The sequence below is a fragment of the Vanellus vanellus genome, assembly GCF_965231255.1.
Source record: "Vanellus vanellus genome assembly, chromosome: Z".
Classification (NCBI taxonomy): domain Eukaryota; kingdom Metazoa; phylum Chordata; class Aves; order Charadriiformes; family Charadriidae; genus Vanellus; species Vanellus vanellus.
Genome location: NC_138908.1, coordinates 60,536,094 through 60,562,349, shown reverse-complemented (window position 1 = coordinate 60,562,349; position 26,256 = coordinate 60,536,094). Strand labels below are relative to the sequence as shown.

The 26,256-nt window shown below is 41.8% G+C and overlaps 1 protein-coding gene across 1 annotated transcript in view; it reads right to left on the bottom strand.

The window, feature by feature from the left end:
• Positions 1-26,256, bottom strand: part of ARHGEF28 (Rho guanine nucleotide exchange factor 28) — a gene marked incomplete at its 5' end in the record, with an annotated part of 118,329 nt that overhangs the window by 10,771 nt on the left and 81,302 nt on the right. Inside the window, 14 exons of the mRNA XM_082497905.1 lie at positions 6,647-6,947; positions 9,885-10,364; positions 12,193-12,240; positions 12,328-12,366; positions 15,983-16,068; positions 16,791-16,910; positions 19,561-19,743; positions 20,622-20,710; positions 21,386-21,564; positions 22,347-22,423; positions 22,743-22,997; positions 23,871-23,988; positions 24,381-24,503; positions 25,545-25,795. Coding sequence (XP_082354031.1) covers positions 6,647-6,947; positions 9,885-10,364; positions 12,193-12,240; positions 12,328-12,366; positions 15,983-16,068; positions 16,791-16,910; positions 19,561-19,743; positions 20,622-20,710; positions 21,386-21,564; positions 22,347-22,423; positions 22,743-22,997; positions 23,871-23,988; positions 24,381-24,503; positions 25,545-25,795 — 2,349 coding nt within the window. The remainder of the gene's footprint in view (positions 1-6,646; positions 6,948-9,884; positions 10,365-12,192; positions 12,241-12,327; positions 12,367-15,982; positions 16,069-16,790; positions 16,911-19,560; positions 19,744-20,621; positions 20,711-21,385; positions 21,565-22,346; positions 22,424-22,742; positions 22,998-23,870; positions 23,989-24,380; positions 24,504-25,544; positions 25,796-26,256) is intronic.

The following is a 26,256-nucleotide window of genomic DNA, read 5'->3' as shown; positions in this document are numbered from 1 at the left end:
GCCTTTCTTAGACCATCCCCTTCCCGTTGCAGCTGTGCTGTAACGGCAAATTCCCCTGCACAGCAGACAGCTCTCTGCAGTTCTTGCTGTCACTAATAACTATCCTGCAATTCTCAACCTCAATTAAAAAAAGAAAAAAAAAAAGTCTCTTTTCATCCTTGCCAAATACACTAGTTTCGCTGTCTGTCATGTATTCTTTAACACAGAATATGTTCAATGACTTTTAAAGGCACATGGGTTTCTTTGATTTTTTTTTATGGCCGACCCGAAAAGAATACAGCCAAATCACATTTATTTTTGTATCATTTATGTTCCAGCTCTTGATCAATCTTCAAAGGGACACTCAAGGAATCTTGGTGGTGACTGTTGGAACTCTTCCTATTTGATCAAACTAAAAACAACTTCCATACCAGCACAAAGGCTCCTCCCCTCTGCTGCCTCACCAAAAATTTACACCCAAAGGAAAGTTTTCTAAAGCATTTGGGGAGGCAGAACAAGACACTCCATGAAGTCTTCTCTAGCAGTTTGGCTACTGCCAATATAATTTATGTGGAAGGCAATTGGGTGCTCCTCTGATGAATGCCCGTAAAAGACAGACAGACAATCTTCCCCAGTTTTTCAATAAATATTTAACAGCGGATGCTGCTAAGGAGCTAAGGAGGTTTCATATTACTAAGACTTCATTACTTTTACACAACATGCTACAGGCCATTTCCTGGTATATGTAAAGTATTATGCTAAATAATTAAAATGAGATTGTACTTTTCAAAATAAGCCAGACAGATACACTTGGTGATTCAGCGACATGATTTTACAGGGTGTGTTTGCATACTCAGTATCTTGCAAAATTTGATCATCCATAAACGGCTTCTCCCAGCCATTAGGATGCATTATTTATTCATACTTGTGCATCTATTTCAGGCTCTAACTGTATTACAAAACCTATACAAAACATTTTTAATGTACTAAAGCAGGGCACGCAACCAGGTCTCCACCCACAGATCACATTGCCGGAGGAAAACACGGACCTCCCAAGGTATCTTCCTGACATGAAACAACAATTAGCAGGACTCTTGTTTTGTGACTGCTTTTCCTGAGAGATCACCTCTCTCCCTGAGGACTTGCTGACAAAATCACAGCCCTGCACAACTCCAAGCTGGAGCTGCTTCACTACAAAACATCTGTCTGACAAAAGACCCCCTCCCCAGGGTCTTCTGCTTTGAAATGTGCTCCTTTCCCTCCTTCTCCTTCACTGAAACCCATATCTATTGGAATAACCTTACCTAACTAAACAATAAATCTGCGGGTAAGAGATACGGTCCAAATCATTTCACTTTCATCGATGCCAGTAATTCCACTGACTTCAACACCCACTCCACTGAAGTTGCTGGAACCATAAATACAAGGAAAATGAGAAAGATTTGGCCATCATCCTGTTATTGTTTAAGAAGTCTGAGGCAATGAAACCCTGAGTATGGTGTGCAGATTTACACCAACACCAGTGGTACCTCAAGACAGGGATGGACAATTTCTTCACTCCATTCATCACCTTAAGGATGCACACTACTTTAAACTTCCCTCCTAATGGATAAGCTCTAAATGAGAAGATATTAGAAAGAATAAAATCAGGCAGGCATTACATAGGAAATTCTGTACTTATATTAGAGTACAAAATAAAACCAGAACATCATTAACTTCCTTAATTAGAAGGTTATGTAATACTGCTGCATCTACTGTGGTTCTGTTCAGAAATGAGAAAAAGTATTTTAAGATGAGAAAATTAGTAACAGAACTACAAAACCCTAGTGCTGCAGAGCTGAAAAGCAAGTGTTACTTGAAATATACTAATTGCAGATGACATATAACGACATATTTTTCACTTTGGTATCACACTGCCATGTGATTTAATCCCTTTTGCCATCTGGTTTAAACAAATGGCAGTGTTATTCCCAAGAGGAAAAAAATGCTTCCCCTGTGATTCACTTCCACCAAGTATCCCACAGGCACTGATGTCTTATGGCAAAGCACGAAACTCGGTGTTCTGTGGTATGGAGAGGAGGCAAATTTGCTGTTATCTGTTGCAGAGTTAAAAGTAGGATCTTATTGTTCTAATAAATGGATGCGATTTTGAACTTGGGAGATGCTGATGCTCAACTTCATATTCTTGTATCTTACCATTTCATTTTATTCTCATTATAACTTACGTTGAGCACTGAATGGGTTCTGTGGTCACCTATGCAGCCATCCATGCTAAGAGTAGAAGGGATATATTGAATGCAGAAAGGGCAATTTGAAATTAATTGCATGTTCTTAATTTGGCATCTACTCAATTAAAAAAGACAAAAAGTTTAAAATTGCTCAAAATATCACATCTGCTCAGGAGACTCCCTGACAAACTGGGAGCTGCACAGTCATGTCATCCTTTGCTTTTAAGAGATCTCCCTCCTTCCCTCTTCTCAAGTGGAAGAACAACAGAAAGAATTCACTCACTGTGCAGGACAAACAGTGAAAAAATGGCACTATTAAAAATATTGTGAAACACTAAAAAAAAAAATCAAAATAGGCAGAAAAGCATCTTCACATGTCATTCTGTAGGTAGTAAGGGGTTGGCCTGCTATTGGCTACCAAGGATGCTCTGTAAATGGGAGACTTGTAAAGTGTGTGCTCTACAGGGCACAATCACGTCCCAGCTCAGAACATGAGTGGGTCAGATGTGCTCAGGAAGAGTTCATACAGCAACAACAGTACAGAAGTTAACTCACAACAGTCACATATGCAGAACTGTGATGACTTTTTTTGTGGGAGCTAGTCATTATTTATCAGGTTCCAAACGATAAAAGTGATCTTATTCAACAAAGTCCTCAATATGGGATCCCATTAACCACCTCCAGTGCTGGCAGCAGCAGCCATGCTTATTTGGATAAGGCCCTGAGTTACTGAGCTTCGCCCCTTGCCAAAATCCTATGCTGACTTGGAACCAGGGGGAAACAGCTTATATGTCTTCAGATGGCTTTTTAACACTGTAGCGCAAAGCACATTTCACCTGTTTTTTATCACACTTGCATCAGCTTTACATTATATACCTCTTCTGCCTGCAACAAATTCATCTTACCCAAATACAAGAAAAGAGCCAGGCCCATATAGCACCCTCCTCAACCTCACTGATGCAAACATATGCAGGTACTTTTATACAATAACGTTAGGCCATAACTGATGTTACAGTAACCAAAAAATAACGTGTTGTTCTAAACCTCATCTCAATTACCAATGGGAAACTAAAACAAATGAATCTGATGTACAGTTTTAAGAACAGGTTCAATAGAGCAATCACCATTAGCACAATCTGACTTAAGGAATAAGAAGGGCATTTCTTATAAAGACTAAGGAAAAAAAACGGAGTTACAGGATACTACACATTGTTTCTGGGGTTTTTGCTTTTTCGATTGTAAATTAAATATTTTACATCTCTAGAAACCACTTTCTTTGATGAAAACCACTACAAACAGATTATTTTGCCAAAATCAATCTATCTCATTTGCTTATATGTATATATGTACAAATTTCTGTCCTTTAAAATAGATTAAAATCACATTAGTCAAATAGAGCCCTCTTTTTGCTCCCTGGTTTTGCATTTGGACATTTATGGAGATCACAGGTTTTTCTATGTTCCCCATAAAGATTTAAACTACATTTTTCCCTACATCACACATAAAGTTCCTTCATGCTAACACTGCAAATGTCTGGGGGAAAAAAAACCTCCCACAATCAAGTTTCAGTGCAGCTTTCCAGATCTATCACTTTTCAACTCTATTCCTGTAGCTACAACACCCGAATAAAAAAATGAAAGGCAGTACCAGTGAACAATGCAGTTCACTTCAAAGCTCAAAAGAATTAAAATTGCACTGATTCCTGAAATCAAAGAGGTGAATCCATAGGTAAATCCTTAGGCATCACTTTGGCTAGTTAACCTGACATGTCAATTAAATGCAAGAGTAATTTATTCAATTCTCAGTCTAGGCTGACACAAAACCTATGCTTCCCCTGATTCCTAATTAGCCAAAGTACTTGTCTTCTTTCATGCAGATAATTTCATAACCATTAGTGTAAAGCATTAACACATTTTTCTTTCAATCATATTTTCCTCCTGTTGACTGACACACCTTTTCTAGTGAGTGTACTTGTGCCAGTTTCAGCTTTGTGGGAACTTGCCCCAAGGTCTTTAGTGAAGTTCCCTCCCATACACATAAAACAATGATATATAATCATGATGCTAGCTATGTGAAGAGACATATGTCTTACCTTAGAAAATATGAATGGAAAATTATGCACTTGGAGGATTGTAACCTTTTCCATTTGAGTATATTTATGAAGCTAAGTTGCATAGTACTTAACATACAGTAGAATGCAGCAGGATTAACTCCTTGACAACGCGTTCAGGTGATGCTTCTCATTAAATAATTTAAGCTTTTTTTGACAGACCAGGCTTCTGACAGGGTTCCTAATAATTCTAGGAAAATTAATCAAAACCAAAAAATTTCTTTTGTGTACACACAAAACTTACTATATCCAAGATCTGGCCATGTATGTATCTGGTACATGGCTATTTCCAGTAAACCATACTCAGTATTTGTTTCTTAGTTCTATTTTGACTTATTATTTAAGAATGTTTGTTGAAAGGTGATTATGAGACTTCATACGTAGAGCTGGTTGAAAAATGCAGGAAAATGTCATGAAACATTCATCCACGTTAAAATATTAAAAGTTTCAGATAACTTTCAAATTCTTTCTAGCCTTTCTCTCATTGCATGTCTGCTGGTTTTGCTTCACAGTGATCAGAACTAACTATATCCTGCAGAGGTGTCAGGAAATGGAGGCACAAGCTCAGAGATCTTCTTAAATTCTGCTAAGCTGTCTGGGGGAAAAAGTACGGGAAAACAAAACCCAAGCAAAACAACAGAAAGGAAATCCACTTCCTTGTATGAAACTTTCGTACTGCTCGGCTCGATTCACATTGCTTAGGAACAAGTGATGTACTCCATTTCCATGTGCAGAGCCATTTGCTGGGGCTTCGGGTGCCATCTGTCTTTCAGGGGGAAGTTTAGCGTTCTTCTCATTCCCCATTCCCCGTACAGTGGCTCCTGATGCATGACAGAAGCTAGTCTGAATCGTGCCGACTCATGCACTGCCCGACCAGAGCACAACATTCTTGTCACCCTCCGAATCACAAATGCGACTGTGGAACGTGACGGCACATCTCTCTGTGGGGAGGCTCCCAGCCCTGCCTGCTCTAGCAACACGCCGGGGGGCTTCGCAGCACCATCTGCACCATCAGGATGCTGCAAGGATTTGCTGCACTGCGTCGCCAAGGGCACCTTGTGACTCAATCAAGGCAGTAACTCAGCCAGAGAGACTTATACTGTAAGACTTATAGTAGCCTCTTGGGCAGGCTTTGTAGCCAGTGCCGGTTCCCAAGCTGCTGGGACTGTACTGGTGCCCTCTTACCGGGGCAAAATAAGGATGTCTACATGAAATGCCGTGATAGCAGCTGAACACAAAGCTGGCCCATTGTAGATGAAGGGCATCTTTACCTGCAGAAGCTCCACCAGCTTATCTTAGAATCAGTGCAATTAAACTGGTACAAGCCAGTTTAATTAAACCAGACGCTCTCATGTGGGCTCAATAGAAAGTATCCTGGTTAGCTTGCATCTGAACATTTGCCAGTGCAAGCTAATCCACTTTTGAGAGGTTTAAACCCACGTATGTGTTCCTTTTCAAATTTGCACTAACTTAGCTAACCTATTACTAAAATGACAACTTCAGTCAAACTAGAACAAGTTCCACCAGGCTAATTATTTAGGCATTTTTAGAAATATTAATCTCTTTTACTAATCAGCTTGGTTTGCTGATTGTGGTGATGAGACTAGCCTGCCCTACCTTTGATTATAAAATGCTATTTTGGCAATCCATGTACCAAGGACTAGTAAGGCTGTAGTGGATGCCTGCTTAATACTTAGAAGGAGTATCAGGGAGCAAGTTCCTTAATCAAGGACTTTTTCTATTTGAACAACTTCAAGATTTGACCTAAGACAATTAACAAACATTGTACCTGTGTATGTTTTCAACTTCTGATCCTGCTGCCCACCAGTCTTTGCTGTGACCTGACCTGTATGCAGCTGATGTGAGGACAGAATTCATCCTGCATTGCCAGCTGAAAAAAATGGGAGCTCAAGCACTGCTCTAAAAGTTATTCTAACTAGAAATCATCACTTAATGCACATATGTTCTAAAACAGCCAATAAAATGCACTCAAAACAGCAAGAGTGACTTTAGCTCGCAAAAAAAAAAAAAAACAAAACAACAAAACCACCAAGTCAAGAAGCATTGGGAAAGGATTTGGAGAGAACAACCTTCCAAGTACTGTTATGCAGACACAGAGAGGTTTGGGTTTTTTTTCCAGAAGTTTTCTGTATTTGTCTTCTGTTCATTTTCTCACCTACCCTTAACAAGCTTGCAAAGTGGGATGCAATTGTTTTAGCAAAATCTATTGCTTCCACTGCTACCAAGCTGTCTTGGTACCTAGGACTATTCATTCTGAGAGGTGGCAAACTGCCCATACTACTTGTCAATTAAATAAAGTGTTAATTACCATCATTAATGGCATCCTTGTTGCTTTTGCAGGAAAAAGACGTTTGCTGGTAAGGACCAGTGGATTTCCACAGTGCACTGGTTAACGTTGGCTGACAAGAAGTGTCCATTTTGAGGTCCACCTGATTTTCAGTAGTCCTTGCTATATCAGAATTTGAGATGTTCAGCTCATACACACCATCTTCATAAACAAGAGAAGAATCTGATCTGTTGAGACTGCTTAGAGACACACATACTACAGCTTCATTTAAGTAGAATGTATTTTCGCCATGTAAACCATCCAATTGATTATGTCCCATTATCTGCAGAAGGGGAAAGAAAAATCAGAGAGCAGCATTTTCACCTTTGTCCAGCACCAGAATCATAGAATTGCAGAATATCTCAAATTGGAAGGGACCCATAAGGATCCTTGCAGGACTACCTAAAACTAAATCATATGACTATCACCATTGTCCTGAAGAATCCTTATACCATGATACATAAAATTAAATGCCAGACAGAATGGGGATTCACAGCAAATAGTCACCTGATTTCCCAGAAGGTAACCTCAAAATACATTAAATTGGATGTGCATTCAGGAATAAACAGCAATAACCTAGTACGTTTTGCCTTAGCTCCCCTCAAAACACAGGAAAAGTCAGTAATAATTGCAAAATAGCAAATAACAACGGGCCGCTACCTGGGATGCACTGAGCTCTGCTGACTCCTTGCAGAGGGTTAATATTTTGCCCCATGGCTCAATGAGGTACCACTTCACATATGTAAATCTGTGTACACTGCAATCCAAAAATAACACTGTACCTCACGTAGACGGGTAATCATAGAGAACAGGACTGCGGCAGTCAAATTGGGGATGGCAAACAGCATTCAGCGAGTGGCCATGGCTCCCAGGGGCTGAAAATGCAACTCCTGCAAAGACTCCCTGCCCGCAGGTGTTTATCAAGGCCAAGCTCACAAAAAAGCAGGAGTAGCAGTGTGAACTACTGCAGCGTTTAGCCATCCAAAAGTTTCTAGGTTCAGAGTAATGGCAAAAGCTCTGGGCTGGGAGTATTGGCTGACTGGCAACCACTCAGCCAGCTCTGCTGCTGCAAGGAGCATGGTAGTGGGAAATGCAGGACAAAGATGATCCCAAGCCCTGGAACGCATCCAAAGCCATGTAGTTTACTTGAAATAAAGGTACAAGTAGTCTTACAACATTAAATATTAGGTTAAGAACCACTGCTCTTTGACACTCAGCACTTCATTATTTTGCCTCTCTGCCTGTGCGATCCTGGCCATTCCTGCATCAGGGTATCATCGCCCTTCAACTTCCTCTCCTCAGAAGATTTCAGAAGTCCCACCCATTAAAGCTGATGGGCAAGTCAAGGTTTTGTTTTATCATCCACTTCTTAAGCACTGCCAAACAGGTGAAAATTGTACCACAAGCTATACTAGTTAAGAAGTGCCTTCGTTGTTTGGGTTGGGCAAGCATATACAGATAAGTCATGTTCACATGGTGTTCACAAAAGACGGATGAAAAAGGGGAGGTCAGAGGCCAATCCTTCACTCCCTCATGCAGGCACAGGCTCAGACGCCGAATGGTCACTGCCCGTTATGGGTCACTTGCTAGCTGAAAAACTAGGGAGGTGATGGCGTGAAGAAAGGCTCTACAGTTTTTCTTGTGAAAACGAAAACCTGGGGGAAAAAAAAAAGCTGTTCGGGTCAGTGAGTTTTCAATATATGTAAAAGCCAGGCAAAATGTTTTGATTTTCAGGTGGTTTAGAGAACAGTAATGGAAATCAAGACCAGATCCACCAAGGCAGGGACTAGAGGCCAGGTCCCACCTGGCAGGTGAGCACCCTGATAGTTGAGTTCAGAGTCAGCCTCTACCCTCCACCCTCAACAAAAACTTAATCATTTTTAGTATTCAATGCTTAAGCAGGTTCAGAGCTACTTTAATAATGACCATTTCCAGGGAATTATACTGTCAGGGATGGAGCTGCACACCAACCTCTTCCCCTAAGGGGCTGCTTGTTTCAGAGGAGCAGGACAGCAGGGCCTGACACATGGGTTTCACAGGAGCCTGGTGTTTCCCACTCCTGGAGCAATCACTGTTCCTCACTGGAGGCAGTGCTGTTGTCCAGGAACAAGGACAGCAACCAAAGACTTCACTAAAGCCTTTATATGCCTCAAGCATTACAATAATTTAGCTTTCCTACAAGAGTCAGGACACACAATGAATCTTGCAAACACAGCAGCAAAGCAGAATAAAACAAAGATTCTCACACTTAAAATTTCCAGCTCCTCCATTTAATACCCATCAACCTGAGTTTGGGTACTGTAGAGCACCCAGCTTAAAATCACAGAATGGTTGAGATGGGAAAGCCCCTCTGCTGGTCCAACCCCTCTGCTCAAGCAAGGCCACCGAGAGACAGTTGCCGAGGACCATGTCCAGATGGCTTTTGAGTATCTCCAAGAATGGAGACTCCACAACCTCTCTGGGTAACCTGTGCCAGAGCTTGGTCACCCTCCCAGTAAAAGTGTTTCCCAATGTACAGAGGGAACCTCATGTGTTTCTGTTTGTGCCCATTGCCTCTGGTCCTGTCACTGGGCACCACTGAAAAGAGCCTGGATCCATCTTCTTTACACTCTCCATTTATGTATTTATATACATTAATAAGGATCCCCATGAGCCTTTTCTTCTCCAGGGTGCACAGTCTAAGCCTTTCCTCCTAGGAGAGATGCTCCAGTCCCTCAAATATCTTTGTGGCCCATCACTGGACATCCATCCTCCCCCTCAACCCCCTCTGCCCCCCCACCCCGCAGCTCTAGGTCTGTCTTGTACTGGGGAGCCAGAACTGGACACAGTACTCCAGGTGCAGACGGAGTAGAGGGGAAGGATCACCTCCCTTGACCTACTAGCAATACTTTGCCTAATGCAGCCCAGGACACCAAAAGCCTTCTTTGTGGCCTTCATTGTTGGGTTATGTTCAACTTGGTGTCCACCAGGACCCACAGGTGCTTTTCCGCAAAGCTGCTTTCCAGATGGGTAGGACCCAGCACATATTGATGTATGTACTTCCCCTGGTTAAACTTCATGAGCTTCCAAGCAAGCCCTTAGATATGCTTGAACCTCAGCTTCCCACATGCTCACTAGTTACGTTACCAACCAACAAAACCCAGATGTACTAGTCTATTTGTCAAGAAAAGTCTCTCTATGCCTGCAGTCAGGGGTATAATTACAGCAAGGAACTACAAACCTCGCATCTCCCTGTGGATGACAACACGCTACTTTGCAGACCGTGCTTCCAGTGGCAGAGGAGCTGCTTCTGCATTTTCACCCTGTCTCTTTCTCTCTCCACCATTTTCTGGCCCTCCTGGAGCCTCTCCAGGTTCTGCTGGTACTCCTGCAGCTGCAGAGCCAGTCCCTGCCGGCTCCTCTCCAGTAGCTCCTCCTGGCACCTGCACTCCTTCTCCCGCTGCCCCAGCCGGCTTTCCCTCGCCTCCTGCTCCCACCGCCGCTGCTCGCATTCACGCAGCCACCACTGCTGCTCTTGCTGAAACTGCTGCTTCAGTTTGTGTATGTTGGCCAGCTCCACCCTTTGTTTTTCCAGATTCCGGTATTTTTCTTGTTCCAGAAGGAGGTTTAGCCGAGAACCGTGGCCCCGACCGGTCTTCTCATTCTGTTGCAGGAGTAACCTGTGGAGCTCTCTGTGGCTGTCCTGTATACCTAGTGCTGCCTAGACACCACGACAAAATCAGACACAAATGTTTAAAAATTAGCATTAATACATTTCTGTATTTTTACATAGAAGTGTTATATAAAAATGCTTCAACCTCCCGTAATATCAGCACTTAATGCTTTTTGGGAGGTTATTCCTCATGCAAGTAGAGAAAATTCTGTGTTCATGCCTTTACCCATAGATGTTTCCAAAAGCACTCAACCATTTAGAGCACTTTTAACACAGCTTCTGGTTTACACTTAGTAGTATTATATATGTTTATGTTGCAGCTGTGCATATGCACTTCAGTTACAGCTGGGGTCCTGTTCTGTCAGAGGATGTTAAGACACATAGGAAAAATGATTTTTCATGGTTAAAGAGGGCATTAAGGCACTGGGAATGCTACACTTAACAAAGTATTCCTAACACAGATGCGGCTTATACAGACAAAACCATACTGTTTCCAGTACAGTTCACTCCAGCCCTAAGGCTTTCCTTGCTAACCTGCAACAGTGCAGTCCTACTAACATCAGTCCTACTAACATCAGTCCTACGGGCACTTGCCAACATAACCATGTCACCAGGACCATACTGCTACGTGCACCTGACCAAGATATCTGTGCCGGCAGAAATCTGCAATATAGTAACGATTTCGGGTTTGATGTTTCAATAGTTTATTTTCCAACTGAGCGCGCTATATTCCGTCCTTCACAAGGATGTTGTGACATTGTTTGCATTAAAGATTGTGACATCCTCCAATAACACAAAAATAAATAGCTGAGATTAAGAAGAAAGAAAAGCAAGAAAGCCCTAGATCAGCTGAGGCACTTATTGCACAGCCTATCTTCAAGAGCTGACATGGGAATCTACTTCAGCAGACATTCCCAGAGAATTCCCAACAGCCCGTTACTCCATGCCGTCCACTCCAGAAGGAGTTTTTAGTTTTGTGCAATGTGCAGTTCCCACTTTTCTTGGCTCTTCCTCCAGTATTGGGTCAGTTCCAGTGATGTGTAAACAGGGCAAGGACAGGATCGTCTGCTTGTTTCTCTGCACCTATACTGCCAATTCATGGTCTGGACAACTGAGGCACGATCCCAAGCCTTATTTTACTGCCTCTCTGGTCTTAAGCTATCTGTTTTCCATTTTTCAAAAATTTTGCCTGAATTACAAGCTTTTTATTTTGCCTTTGCATTGTTTTAATCCACTTAACTTCTAAGTCCAAGGTTTCCCAGATTATTATGAAATATGCTAATGTCAAGAGGATCTAAAAATTAAACATACTCAAATGAAACATTTTAAAATAAAACTATAAAACTGCACCTAAATAAGAAAAAATAAGTTAAAACATTCAAACTTAGCATGAAAGAGGCAAAAACTGCAGACTAAGGCCCTACATATTACGCACATAATTAGTTAAGATTGAAATATCTAAAATCAGTTGAGTTTGCTACCTAAGGGTCAGAGGCACACTTCACTAATAGCTAGAAGAATATTCTAAACAAAAAACTTGTTTTTATCAATATTTTGAACTATAATTTCAGAAATCAGTACATGAAATGGCAGCAGTTCAGTTAGAGCCATCATTTTACTTTCTCCCTGGATTTTTGGACTGTACACACATCCTTATTCGAGGGGAGACTGAACTCCAAACATGCATTATCCATTTCTTAAAAGAAACCTACCACTACTGTAGAATAAAAATATATTATATGGCAACTTATGCAACAGTCAGCAGAGATAAGTATCCACTGACATAACATCTAAAAGTAGGGGAAGATGAAAACAAACCTTAAGAAGTAAATTATTAATACTAATCACTCTACAAAGTTAGCAGTGGAGTATTCACCTGTAGGCTGTACAAGAGACGGGTTAAGTTCTGGATTGCTTGTACAATCTAGAAAATAAAAGAGAGATTTTCAAAGGTTTGACCACTGTTAACTAAATAGTTACTACATTCTGTCTGGGGTTTAAATAAACTCACCTCTGTCCCCGTAGATCCTGGGAAACTCATACTTCCTCCCTAGAATAAACACATGTTGCTTTAAAAAGTAGTTTTTAACTTTAGAATTGTATCATCTAGCTTTCTCATTTTGGTTTTTTTTTTTTTTTTAACTAGTAAAGACATTCGTATCACTAATATATGCAGTGCTGAGTCAAACCTTTTTGTGGGTATGTGAAAAAAGACAGAAGCAATAACCTACGAAGACTAATAATTCATCAACACTGCAGTTTCCGTAGAAATCACTAGAGATTCTAAGCACAACTGTAAAAACAAAAATATTTCATCCACAATTTTAATCCTCTCATGACTAAAGCTACACAGAAAAGACATTTCCATTCATTCTTTGTTTACTTGACAGTTTTGAAATACAGTAACCAGACTTCTGTATACACAGCACAGTGGGTTTAGATTACTCGTAGTAGGATAAACCAGCACAAGACTCTTCAAAAATAGAGATATTAATGCAGCAAGAAGCTATCAGAAGTTACAATAGTGGGTTATGGTGAATGCCTTAGATGTACTGTGAGCTGCTGAGCAAAGGCTGTGTGCTCGCTATACACTGCACATCGCACCAGGGTGGTTACTATTGTCCACTGCAGTGAGGCTCAACCACTTCACGCTTTCCACCCAGCTCCTTTTTCCTAAGAAGCTTTCTAAATTTATGGGGTGAAGCCACCCATAATCCCTTCAGCAGGAAGAACAGCTCCTCTGAGAAAGATAAGGTGAAACGGTGGAGAAATAAAACACAATCCCTTCTGAGGCTACGCTGAAAAGACTTCCTGCATGATTTTTCTCCTTTTTTTTTTTTTTCTTTCAAAGGAGCAGAGGAGGGTTTGGGGGATATTTTTGTTCTCTCTGATTCTCCTAAGTTCTCTACTGGGTCTCATTTTCCAACTAAGAGAGCAAAGCAGCTGCTCCATTTAGCTGCGATAACTGAAAATAAAGATGAAAAAGGCCAGGCCCCAAAACACAGCTCAACACAGACAAGCTAGGGGAAAGGGAGCACCAGCTGTGGCATTTCCTCCACTCCTCTCTCTTTCCCTCTCATTATCTCCCTTCAGTATTTCCCTCCCTTCAGTATTTCTCTCCACATCTTCACCTCCTCCTCCTCGTCTGCTTCTCACTGCACCCACGAGCCACATAACTGCTCGGCTTTGCTGTGAGAAGCAGAGGACTTTGCACTGACACCTCTGTGCAGCACAAGGTCTGACACAAGGCAACTCCTCTTTCCCCGTGATGGGTGGCCAAGACGAGCAGTGGGCAAGGAGGAACAGCAGGGCCAAGAAGGAAAGAGAGGAGAAGGAGATGCTGACAGCATCAGGAAGAGCGAGTGTACAAAGGAGAGGCCTCGTGGAACAAGACTGGGATTTCTTCCAGTTTTTGAAGGCCTTTCTAATTTAGTAAAGGAGGAGTACAGGGGGATTGAAGGCTTAGCTGACTTTGGCATGGCCGAGGGATCGCAAGTGGACAGCCCAAGCGCCCTTGCTCTCCCCACTGCAGCACCACTGGAGCCCTGGGGGATGAGCCCAAGGCAGGTTTAGCTGAGGTAGCCGGGGTGACAGCAGCACTGCAGCTGCACCACTACAGCCTCAGCACAAGCCAGGTCCAGCTAGGTCCAAAGCAATGTATTCAGCTGTTTAAGCTGTGCTGCGCGCAACCGCCACTTCCTTGCCACTCTTCCCTAGCACCTTGGTTCAGAGCAACGCGCAGCAGTGGAGATGACAAAGGTGAGATCCCAGGGCAGGCTGCGTGCACAGCGCCTCAGACATCCCCCAAGAGATGCGATTACAAGGTAGGAGCAGGGGGAACAAGATGGGGACCACCTCTCACAGCTGCCCACTTGGGACCCCACGCGTTGCACTGGCAACTCTCTTCCTTCTGATGCTTGGTCAGCATCTAACTCCCGAGCTGGGGGCTTTCGCTCTGGCTGTGTGGCTCTTGGTTTCCCAGGCCTGCTGGCCTGAGCCCGGTGCTGCCACCCCACAACCCCAGGACTGCACACCCCGCCACCAAAGGCAGGAAGGAGAACATCCTCTGCCCTTGAAAGCCCTTGCCTTGCCTGTTTTGTTTGCTTGTTCTGCCACCTCCTGGTAAGTCTAATTCTGACATGGTAAGATGTGACTTGAGTCTTGCCCAAATTATAGGCCAGAACAGAAGAATAACTTAGGGTGGAGGAGTTTGCTGTAGATACCTCTAGTCCAGCTGCAGCTCAAAGCAGGGCGAGCTTCAAAGTTAGAGGAGGTTGGTCAGTGCCTTCTCCAGTCAAATCCAGGGAACCTCCAAGGATGGAGACCCCACAACCTCTCTGGACAACCTGTTCCTGCTTGATCATCCTCACAGTGACTTTTTTTCCTTATATAGTCAGAATTTCCCTTGCTGCAACTTGTAGTTTTGGATGCTCATCCTTTTGCTGTGCATCTCTCAAGAAAAGCCTGGCTCTGTTTTCTCTATAACCCCAATAGCAATGTTTTCATGTGGAGCTACTGGAACTTTTAATGGGCTAGATATGAGCCCCTCTATCCTCTATTAGGTTATTTTATTTCCCCTCACCTAGCTTCTGTGGTCCCTCGCTTGGACTTTTGATTTCAACCCATTTTTTCCACACACACTCTTCTCCCTACTCGCGTCTAAGACAGCAGTCTGGTAAGATGACCTGCAGCTGAACTTGAGGCAAGGTTATGGGGAGATTAGTGTATTACCAAAAGCCTTCCAGAAACAGCTAGAAAAAAACCTCCAAGGTTTCAGGCACACAAGCCCTCTTTCAGATCTGATGCAAAGACGGTATGCTAATGCTAAGTATCTCCTTTTCTAGCAAACTTTGCTTTCCATTTCAGGTCATGTATGTTCTATTCTTGTCTCTCCTGTTTATTCCTTTTTTTGTCCTGCTCCTCCACCTAAGGACTCCACAATTGCAGTTCACTCTGTTTCCACACTGTAACTCATACAGCTCTTACTCTAACACTCCACTGCTACATGAAATTTGCCTTTCCTAATTTTGCCCAGGACTGACTTTTGGTTCTGCTTTTCCCCCAGATTTGCTTATGAGTTATAGGACTTTGAAAAATGGGCAGTGTCTCTTCTGTTCTCTAATTTCTCCATTTTGTTTTAATTCAAAATCCTGAAGCAAGCCGGTGTAAGACAATCCATCCTATTTTATGTGCTTGTTCTCAGGATGAAGTTCTTCCAATGTGTAAGTCTTCCTTGCATTAGCTGAGTTCTCTGTCATTGCAGGAGACTTTCATCATCCTGTGAACAGGAGGGGGGAGTAGAGGGAATACTATTGTCAGCTCCATAGAGATGGATGTACTGAATGATGACAGCAGAGAACCAGGCCCTCAAGTGGCTCATACAAGTGGTACGAAAACACTGTGGCTGTAATTACGACCCACCAACCGTAACCCTGGCAGGAAAATTGTTCTGCTTTTGGATTGTTTACGATTGCATTTTTAAAATTCATTATTAATTGCAGTGACCTCTATTAAATTGAATTAACTGAATTTGGGTGAAACGTGCCTATTTCGCGCTTTGTGTTTTGGAACAGTCTTTAGATACCCCATAAAAATTTGGACAGCGTTTGCATTCCCAGTGTCCACAGTGGTATATGCAACACAGGAAGAAAAATCAGTTACAATACCTCATCCTCTAGATGGGCATCTGCCATTTCCTTTTCAACAGCAAGATGGACATCAGCTGATTCTTCAACTTCTTTTATTTCTGCATCTAACAAGGCACCAATAAAATGCAAGAGAAAGGTATCAAAGCATATTCTGACTAGAGAAGCAAAGGGCACACTTTTTTACAGCTACGCACAGGATGCTGAAAATAGAGATTTACATAATTTGGATTTACATAATGGATTCTAGGCTGCGGAAAAACAAATTTGGAAGCCAGGCTTGCTCAGGTGGGACAATCCAGTTTTCCTACCTTAAAAATTAATAATGTTTCCCTTATGAAAGTTTGGAAATAAGTATAGCCATATCACTAAAAACGCTTTGCAACAATGTTTCTTACAGGACTTTATTTGCATTTTTGTTGTAAGAAATCCATGCTACCTTTTACAGCTGAACTTATTGGAATGTCAGTCCTGGTTTTCAGGCCTTCTGACAAAAATTGGCTGACTTGGGAAATGGCCAATACTGCAATACAGATTTGCTTTGGAGCTGAGCAAGAATGATGAGAAAGAGTAGGGTGATACATAAATCTGACTCATTATTGCTGAATGCAGGCATGTGGTATGGAAAACGTACAGTGGACGCAAACCATCCATTTACTTCAATGAAGTTATAGGACAATTTACACTATTGAAGCATTTTCCCAAAGACAATTTTTATTACATTATTTTCTACTGATTCTGCCACAGACTGAGAAAGCTTTCCAAAAAAACAATCCAGTATCAATTATTTTAGGACTCTGAATATGCAAAAGCATCAAATTTTACTCACCACCAGGAACAAATTCCAAGATTTCATTGGCACTAAATCCATGCTTCACATTTAATTCCTCTCGTGATCTGTTTGTTTCACTCATTTGTGATGTCGTTACAGCAACATGGAGACTTTCAACTAGAGAGGAAAACATGCAGAATTACAGAGGTCCCTTAAATAGCTCCTTAATGCATAAATCAATGACATGGAATCATAGAATAATTTAGGTTGGAAGGGACTTTCAGAGGTCACCTAGTTCAATGACCTGCTCAAAGCTGGCCAAACTGAATTGGGTTGCACAGAGCTTTGCACAGACAAGCTTCTAACATCTCCTAAGATGGAGACTTCACAGACTTTGGGCAACCTGTTCTAGTTGTTGACCACCCTCACAGTACATAATTTTTCCTTTCATTTAACTGGAATTGCCCATGTTCCAACATGAGCCTGTTGCTTCTTGTCCTATGACCATATGCCTCTGCCAAAAATCTGGCTTCTCTGTACCCTCCCATTAGGCAGCTGAGGACAGCAATGAGATCCTACCAAGCTTTCTTCTCTCAAGGCTGAACAGTCTCTCCTCAGATGTCATATGCTCCAGCCCTCTAGTCATCTTGGTGCCCTTCACTGGATATGCTCCAGTTTGTCAACGCCTCTCTTGTCCAGGGGAGCCCAGCACTGATCACAGCACTCCAGACAGGACTTACCAGGAGTGAGTAGAGAAAGGACCACCTCCCTCAACCTGCTGGCAACTCTCCTCCTAATGCAGCAGCCTGGGAGGCAGTTGGCCTTCTTTGCCACAAGGGCACATTGCTGCCTCATGGTCAACTTGCTGTCAAGTAGGACTCCCAGGTCCACTTCTGCAAAGCTATCTTTTCTATCTAGTCAGTGTCCAGCCTGCACCAACACATAGGATTACTCCATCCCAGATGAAGGACTTCACATTTGTCTTTGTCAGACTTCTAGGGGTTTCTCTTAGCCCATTTTCCCAGTCTGTAGAGGTCTCTCCAGCACATTGATCATTCTGCTTCATTTGGTGAAAGCCATGAATTTGCTAACAGCGTACTGAATCCCTTGGTTAACTTCATTAATAATTATGTTGAACAGTATTGGTCTCAGGATCCATCCCTAAGGAATACCCTAGTAACACGTTGCCTGGTGGACTTCATATCACTGATCACAATCCTTTCAGCCCAGCAGTGCAGCCAATTTTCCACACAGTTATGCAGTCCACATCTCAACAATTCAGCTGCAAGGACACTACAGCTAGTGCAGACAGTGTCAAAGACATTGCAGATGTCAAGGTAAACAACATGTACTGCTCTCCTCTCATCATAAAACCCGTCAGGTTGGTCAGACACAATTTGCCCTTGATGAATCCGTGCTGGCTGTTCCCAGTCGCCTTCTTGTCCTTCATGTTCTTGGAAATGGCTTCCAGGAGGATTTGCTCTATCACCATCTCAGAGACGGCAGTGAGGCTATTTTGTAGTTCTCTATATATTCCTTCTTGAAGAAGGTTGTGTGCTTGTCTTCTTCAAGTCATCAGGAACCTCTCCTGATCACTGTGACCTTTCAAAGATGATAGAAAACAGCCTCACAATGACATTGGCCAGCTCCCTGAGCAGCCTTGGATTTATCCCGTCTCATCCCATGGATTTGTGTATATCCAATTTGCTTAAGCATTCCCTAATTCTATCCTTTACTAGTGGGAGCAATGCTTTATTCCTACAGAGTCTGCTATTAGCTCAGTGACTTAGTATTTCTGTTCTGGAAAATGATCCCCACAAATTGCCTGCAGTGCCAGCAACTGTAAATTCCTTACAGTGTGCTGAAGAGTCCCAAAATCCAAGACATCCTCAACATCAACATTACATGAGAGGACGTGAAAAGGCAGAATAAGGTGTGTAATTATAGACTGCCATTTTAGCTAAAATGACATTTACTATTGCATCGCTGACGTATAATCCCTACCCAAGTTTTATCAATTTTATCAATAAAATGGTCCCTAACTTAATAATGATGATGGAGGACAACCTTCACTGCTTTATTGGGTAAAATGTGGTTCTCGGCCCACAGCTATCAACTTAGGTGGTCCTAAAATCTTGTAGTCCTTCTTGAAGAGCATACAACCTACGCTGGACATATCTCAGTTTACCAGGACTCTTTTCAGCTGAGTTTAGCAGTTTAGCAGAACTTCTAACTAGACAAGGTACCAAGACCACAAATAACATTCCCTTCCTTCCTTTGGAGGACAGCACTGTAGGTAGCACAAGACTATCATCTCTCTGTTAGATAGTACGCAGAAAAAACACGGCTCCTACAGCAATTCTGGCAGGTGCTTCTTGGCAGATCTGCCAAGATCATCTGCAGTTTGGACTGTATATGACCCTACATGATTCTGATCTGTCATCAAAGCAACCAAGGTAGGTGAAAGTCAGGGACCAGATGCGGTATCATACTGCATCCTGTGATCTGCTCCACAGGGCTGTGCTGCAAGGAGGGCAGCCAAGGAAACAATCCTCAGGTGCAACCTAACATCATGTCCCTGCCAGCTTGCATATGATGTTACACACTAAATATAGCCCTATCTTACAATCTGACAGGTACCATCTCATGCAGCTGACAAGAATAAACTTGAGAGACTTCTCTTCAACACCCTTTGCCAAGTTTTGACACTGCCAGTTCTTGAGACTTGACAAAGTCGCAGCACAAGACAACACTGCTGTACTTTGTTTACCTTGAATTAACTGCCTACATGACGAGCCAGCAGTCCACTCTTCCCATTCAGACTCACCTTCTCTGAGTGCTGCTGCCAACAATGAAGCAGCCTGTGGAGTTTCTCCAGAATCAGGTTTGATAAGGAGGTAGGGTTCTACATGAACATCCTCAAACCCGTTCATATCTACCAGTTCTGCATAGATGTGCAACTTCTCTTCCAAATAACTACAGATCTGCTGGTCCTGGTTACTCAGTGATTCTGTCAACGAAAATTGAACACCGTATTAATATTTTTTTATCCTGCAGGCAAAGCATGTTCCTCATTGACCCTTCTAATCCTTATGCCACAAAGACATTGCTAACTTGAGCTAGGCTTTTTTTAAAGGGCCAGGAACCAAATTCATCCCATAGTCTGCCCTAACGCTGACACAGACCCTGGCAGAGGGGTGGGCCAGTGCCCTACCCTGATAAGGTGGCCTTGGCTGCACACTGGGGCTCTTAGCTACCTCTTGTTGAACTCACAATGATCAATGATGGAAAAGCACTTGGCTCAGGCAGCCAGAAGATGCGCTGATTCTGTGCTTCAACGTCAAAGAACACCTACACTCAGCAGAGGATGCCCTTCCCTGTGGCTCTCTCCAGTAAAAACATTGCCGGAATTTCTGTCCTCACAGGAGTATACAGATGTGGAAGTTAGGTGTGGGGGAACCAAAGAAGCAGGATTTGTCCCTATCAGCTACATTTTCAGGTAAAAATAATAGCAGCAGAAGATGAAATGCCATAAACAAGCACAAAACCACAGAATTACTGAAGATTTGAGGTATTTCCACAAAGATGGAACTACCTGGCCCTGATGCTAATCTGGGAAATTCAGTGTTTATTTTGAAGGCATCCATTTTTCTTTTTCTTTTTTTTTTTTTACTCACAGTAATGTCACAAAAATATGAAATGTTTGAAAAAAAAAAATGGTTCTAATTCAATAAACTCACATTATACCACCACGCAACCCCAGATTTCTCTGTTGTGACTCTGCCTATCGAGCCACTCTGAACGCACCAGCCAGTGTGGGTGCATGATTCATTTATCCTGAACTCTCAGGATGCAGGAGCTCTCAGAGTGGCAGGAAAGATACTGCACCTTGACATTTCTGAATTCTGGATGCTTTGGCCTCAGCAATACGTCTGTCCTCATCAGATTCACTCTTTTTCCCTTCTTCCTCTGGACAACTTCAAAGATGAAAGACAAATGAAGGTGGATAAAGCAAAATCTGCATATCATATATTCAACCTCAGTACAGTGTTGCGTTTATAATAAAGACAACACAACATCAGCACCAACTTTTGCTACAATCCAGAACCACGCCATTTATCTGCTTCTTTAAAAAGCAGTAACTGGACATAAGCCAGACTGAAGGACTCCTTTTAATCCTGGTAAGGCTGCAATCTTGTAGCAAATGGGTGGCTGGCCCTCACACAGGTTTGCTGTGCTAAGCATAAGCTTGGGCCCCACGAGGAGCAATGCTTTCCCCGACATTCTTAAGGAGCTGACACCAAGACATCAGGCGTGATGTCCCCAAAATGGTTGTATGGACACCTGCAGGACTCTGGAAAGCATCCAGTACCAAAAGCACAGGTGAGGGAAGCTTACAATGGCTGGTAAGGACATCTAATGGGGCGTGAGAAGGGTCTGCTGATCCAGTGTGAAACAGAAGCAACGTGGGAAGTCTGGCAGAAGCGATGGTGAGATTTTGCGGTCTGTGAATCCTGAGCTCAGAGGAAAACCCCGCCTCACAGGATGGATCTAGTGCAATGCAGAACAGAGCGCACGCTGCCACGAATATCCTACTGACCTCCCATCTGCTTTGGACAGCCAGAATGAAAACTAAAAGCATTTTCCTCTACCTTTCCACTGCATCTTGAATATGCTTCATCCAGTTGTTACGTTCCTCTCTGGAGTTGGTATGAACCTCATACATCTCAGGCCCTGCAGGTGAAGCGCTAATGAGAAACATCCCCCTTTCTTCATTGGCTACTTCTCTTACTATGAGCCTTTGAAGAGAGATAACAGAAGGCTTCTGGTCCTGGGGGAAACAGTCACAGCACATGCAAATAATAAATTACTCTCTTATAAAACATCACACTTCTAGAAGAGTACAATTTTTCAATTAATTGGACTAATTCTAGCCCTGGTATAGTCAAACCACGTATGTTCTCACCAGGTTTAAGAGGCTGCAAGTTTTGTGTATTCAGACATGTTTTTAAAATATTTTAAAAAATACATTATAGTCTTTATGAACAAGTAAAGCACTGGATATGTGCTAAAAAGTAAATCCCAGAGGCTCAATGACACTGAAGCACAGTACCCATGTAACATTTATATTTATACAGTTTGGCTCAATGACACTGAGGTACAGTATCCATGTAATGATTATATTTATATAGTTTGGGAACTTCTTTCCATGACCTCTCATACATTTATGTGTGTTTACTACTACATTTTCAGTTAAAATCATTCTTCTGTTTTGTTTTACAGAAACAGAAGTTAAAAAAAGTTATTTTAGATAACTAAAAGAGCCTGCTCTACTTTCTGCCTTCATAGTCAGATGAGTGATGACACTAAAAATATCATACTGTTATTTTCATCCTTCTTATTTATTTTTTGAAAATAAACTTAATTTTCCATATACTGGCATATTACTGTTCTGAACACACTACCAGGATTTTAGACAAAGAAAAAAAACCAACCCAAAAAACCCCACCAAAACTACATTATGTAGCAATAACCTAGAAAAGAACCCAATTTTCAAGAAATAAACAAATGAAAGTGCAATGTATATATTCAAACATCTGATAATATACTTACAACAGCTGCAAAGATGTATTTTTGATCTTTTTCTTGTAAGAACAGCAGCACATCAGTTAGAAGAAGAGCTAAGGTGTCTTAAAATGAGAAAAGGAAAATAACGTTTTTCAATTAAAGTTATTACAATTATCATTAATTTCTTCTTTTATCTTTAAAAAGATATGCAGCTGATGGCTTTGTATGTGAACTTGTCTCTTACCCAGCAGATTACCCACAAACCATGGCAGCTTCTGGAACAACTCTTCTAGCAATTAGTGGCGTATTCTCAACACCATTACCTCAGAAATTTGTGTTTGCAATGCAGCATAATAAAGTATTTTCATTCTCAAACCAAACAATCTTCATATGTTATTTGCAAATAAAAACTTAAAGGACTTTATTGCTCGGATGGAATACCTTTGAAACGACCAGTCGCTGTCTTCCAGAACACTAAGCCTTCATGAAGAAGCATCCTCTCTTTCCCTATCAAGTCTTGCTTCCTGAAAACATGGCCATTTTTCAGCTTTGTGTATGTTTTGTTTTCAGTTCTACTGAGAATTTCCAATAGCTTTTGCTTTTTCTCATATTCATTCACTTTCAAATCTACTCCTGCAATCAGGTCCTTAATTAGACGAAGGGCTTTGCACAGGGCTTTATGTTCTTCTGTTCCTTCTGTATCAAACAAAAAATAAACACGATAGTAGTCAGCATATTCAAGAGAAGATATCATTCCTTACTTTCTGGGAACAATCAACATGATGCAAAGCTTAAATTGATAACCGTGTAATTTTAAGTTGAACATGGTAATCAATTTACTAGAAATACTAGAGGCCTCTACCTTTGTCTGACTTGCCTATTAAAAGATGTCATGTACCTGAAATTTATTTATTAGCCAAAATAACATGTTGAATAGTTTCTGACATATTTATGAGCTGTTAGCATTTAAAAAGTTTTACTGCCTAAGTAAATCACATAGTATATTACTGTTCTGGCTAAGTAAAAAAAACAACTCTTGAAAGCACAAAGGGTTTGCATTTGGATATGCAACTTTCTACTGTGCTCATTTATTGCCCATTTGGGTGACAATATCCGTAAGCTATCAGTATTTCTAAAACGCTCTATGAAATTCCAGGGATCATTCAAGCTTTGTTTGAAAAACTGGAGAGCAATTTACAAAACGTTTGCCTAGCCCTACCTACAAGAGACTCCACCAGAATTAATTTCAAAGAACACGTAGATGCATGCCCGAATCAGTTCCCATCCTCTAGTCAAGATCTTCTCCTACAACAAGCACGCTTTTCTGCACTTGTATGGTGTACCCAGCTGGAATACTGGAAATCTTCACAGCCCAGCCTTGGCAAAGACTACATACACCCGACACCCCTAAACAGGGTGACATTTGTCTGAACAGTAGATATGTACATTGCCCTGGTTCTCTACAGAGCAGTGAATTTCATCTTTTGTTATACTGCAGCAGTGCACATTCCTTATGCCAAAAATGCGCTAGGATTCCAGACATGAAGCAACACTTCAGCTTTTATTCACCTTTTGAGTATTGCAGTATCCTTTCAACCAGAACGGGGTATTTGGTGATTCGCTGGGTGACGAGCAAAATGCACTCCGGGATTCCTCGGCGTCGCGCCAAAAGGTTACTATTTCTCAGCTGCACAGATAGAAATATATACCTTAAGTAGTAAATGCATATTACGCCACCACTTGACTAATAAGAAATATGATCTAAACGCATTAGGATAAGCTAAAACAAAATGCTGGGTTATCTGAACCATCCCCAAGGAACAGTTGCTGCCCTGAGGGATGAGGTGTACTATAACAGGAATATGTGTGTAATACATACCGGATGCCAAAGTTCTCTAAAATTTGAAAGAAAAAATTAATTTATCAGCTCACTGGTTAAGGAGGAAAAAACTTTGCCATTTTTATTAGCTATTAAAAGTGAGTTACTGAATACAATTTCAATCCTAAATCTAAGTAAAAGCTACATATCTTTTTCCTGAGCATTTTGTCAATAGCGGTCACATTTCCATGTAAACTTACTTTAATAAAATTCTGGAACTTCTTGTTTTGTTGCAACTCTTTGAAGAGATTAACAGCTTCTTTTTGATGGCTGCAAAACTCTCCATATATTTTCATCATCTTAGTTGCATTTTCCTCTGAAAACTGAAGAAATTAATAAGTGAATTGTGCTTAACTTTCCACCTAACAGGAAACTGCATACCTTTAATTAATGTATTTTGTACAAATACAAAACTTTTATGCTACCTGTTTCTCAAGCTCTCTGAATTTCACTAACAGGGCCTGTCACTACAGAATGAAAATGGGCTAGCTGTTTTCAGGAGCAAGAAGAACATACGCTGGAGAGGGCATGAGCAACCTCCACTCAATCTTGCCAATACAGCTAGAACAATTATTATAACGATGTTTCCTTCACCTCTTTGCAAACACAATCCCTTTGAGGCTTATTTGCATTCGTCTGATCTCCACACCGCTTCTAGACAAGACCACAGTTCAGCTTCTTTATTTCAGTGGAGTGAAAACTGAGTGACTGAAGGTGAAAACCACACTCTCCTGATTGCAAGGAACTGAAGTGTGACCAGCAAGCAGTTAGTTTTTCGTTCTGCTGCCACCACAGACACGCTGTGATGACCCCTTCTCTAGTGAACGGCAACTCAAGATGCACCATGCCAGATCACTACAAGAAATTAACAGGATAGTTTCTTTTCCACCATCAGTCAATTCTTCCAACCTCTGTTCAGCTGTTAAAAAAATTAGTCCATTGCTTCCATTTTTTGCAGTCCATGGTATGACGGCAGCAGCCTTCTACTGTGAAAAGGACCAAGTTCACCACTCTCCGCAACACTGGTACCATGTAGGTAGAAGTTCATCCCATGCTCGCCACAGTTACCTGTCTGTAATGATTTTCTCTCACAGCTACTTCACAATGCAAGAACCTGGAGGGGACAGTCTTTGAATTCTGTGAGGCAACCACAACTGTCTTCTTGCCCACAAAAGTTTTAAAGTCAATAAATTGTTTAATTTTGGAAAGTTGAGTACATAGAATCATGGAATCATAGAATGGTTTAGGTTTGAAGGGACCTTGAAGATCATCTAGTTCCAACGCCCCTGCCATGGGCAGGGACACCTCCCACTAGACCAGGTTGCTCAAAATACATAAAGGATTAACAAAGTTGATGCCTCTACCTGCTGCACAAGGACGTCTCCAATTCTGTTGATGACAAAATTACGTTGGCTCCCCATCTCATACGATGCCTGCCGCCTCTCCTTCATTCTGTAGAAGAATTGCCTGTGCATCTCCAGTAGCTCATCTAAGCAGGGGAATATTCTGTCCACTGTGCTGTGGTCCAGCTGCAGTTCTTCCTTCATTCCTTTCCTGAATATTTCAGACATAATGAACAGGGTATGGATGTGATGCACTTCTGTTTGCATCAGCTCTGCAGTATAAAAGAAAACAGCATGGTATAGCAATCACGCGGACATTTTGCACCCCTTCTAAGACAGACTTCAGCAACATTCAAATATACAGTCATAATAATTTTTTTCTGTGTGAGCCTCAAACCTAACAGATTATGTCAGTAGGAAGTTTTAATTTATCTGGTTCTGGCACAATTCTCTCAACTGTACCCTGCTGAACATGCTGGGGTTGCAACTGCTAGAGCTGGGGAATGCAGGAAGACCCTTCCAACCTCAACTGTTCTGTGAATAGGGTAGACATATCTCTGGTAGACACTACTCTCCATTTCCTTAGCTCTAGGACACATTGTAATTGTGACAAAAATTTCCTTTGAACCTTCTTATTATTCCGAGTTGAGGCATTCATTCTTCTGGACATAAAATGTGTAGGTTTCCTCTCTATTTTCTACACCAAATTGTTTTCAAACCTACATTTGAAGCG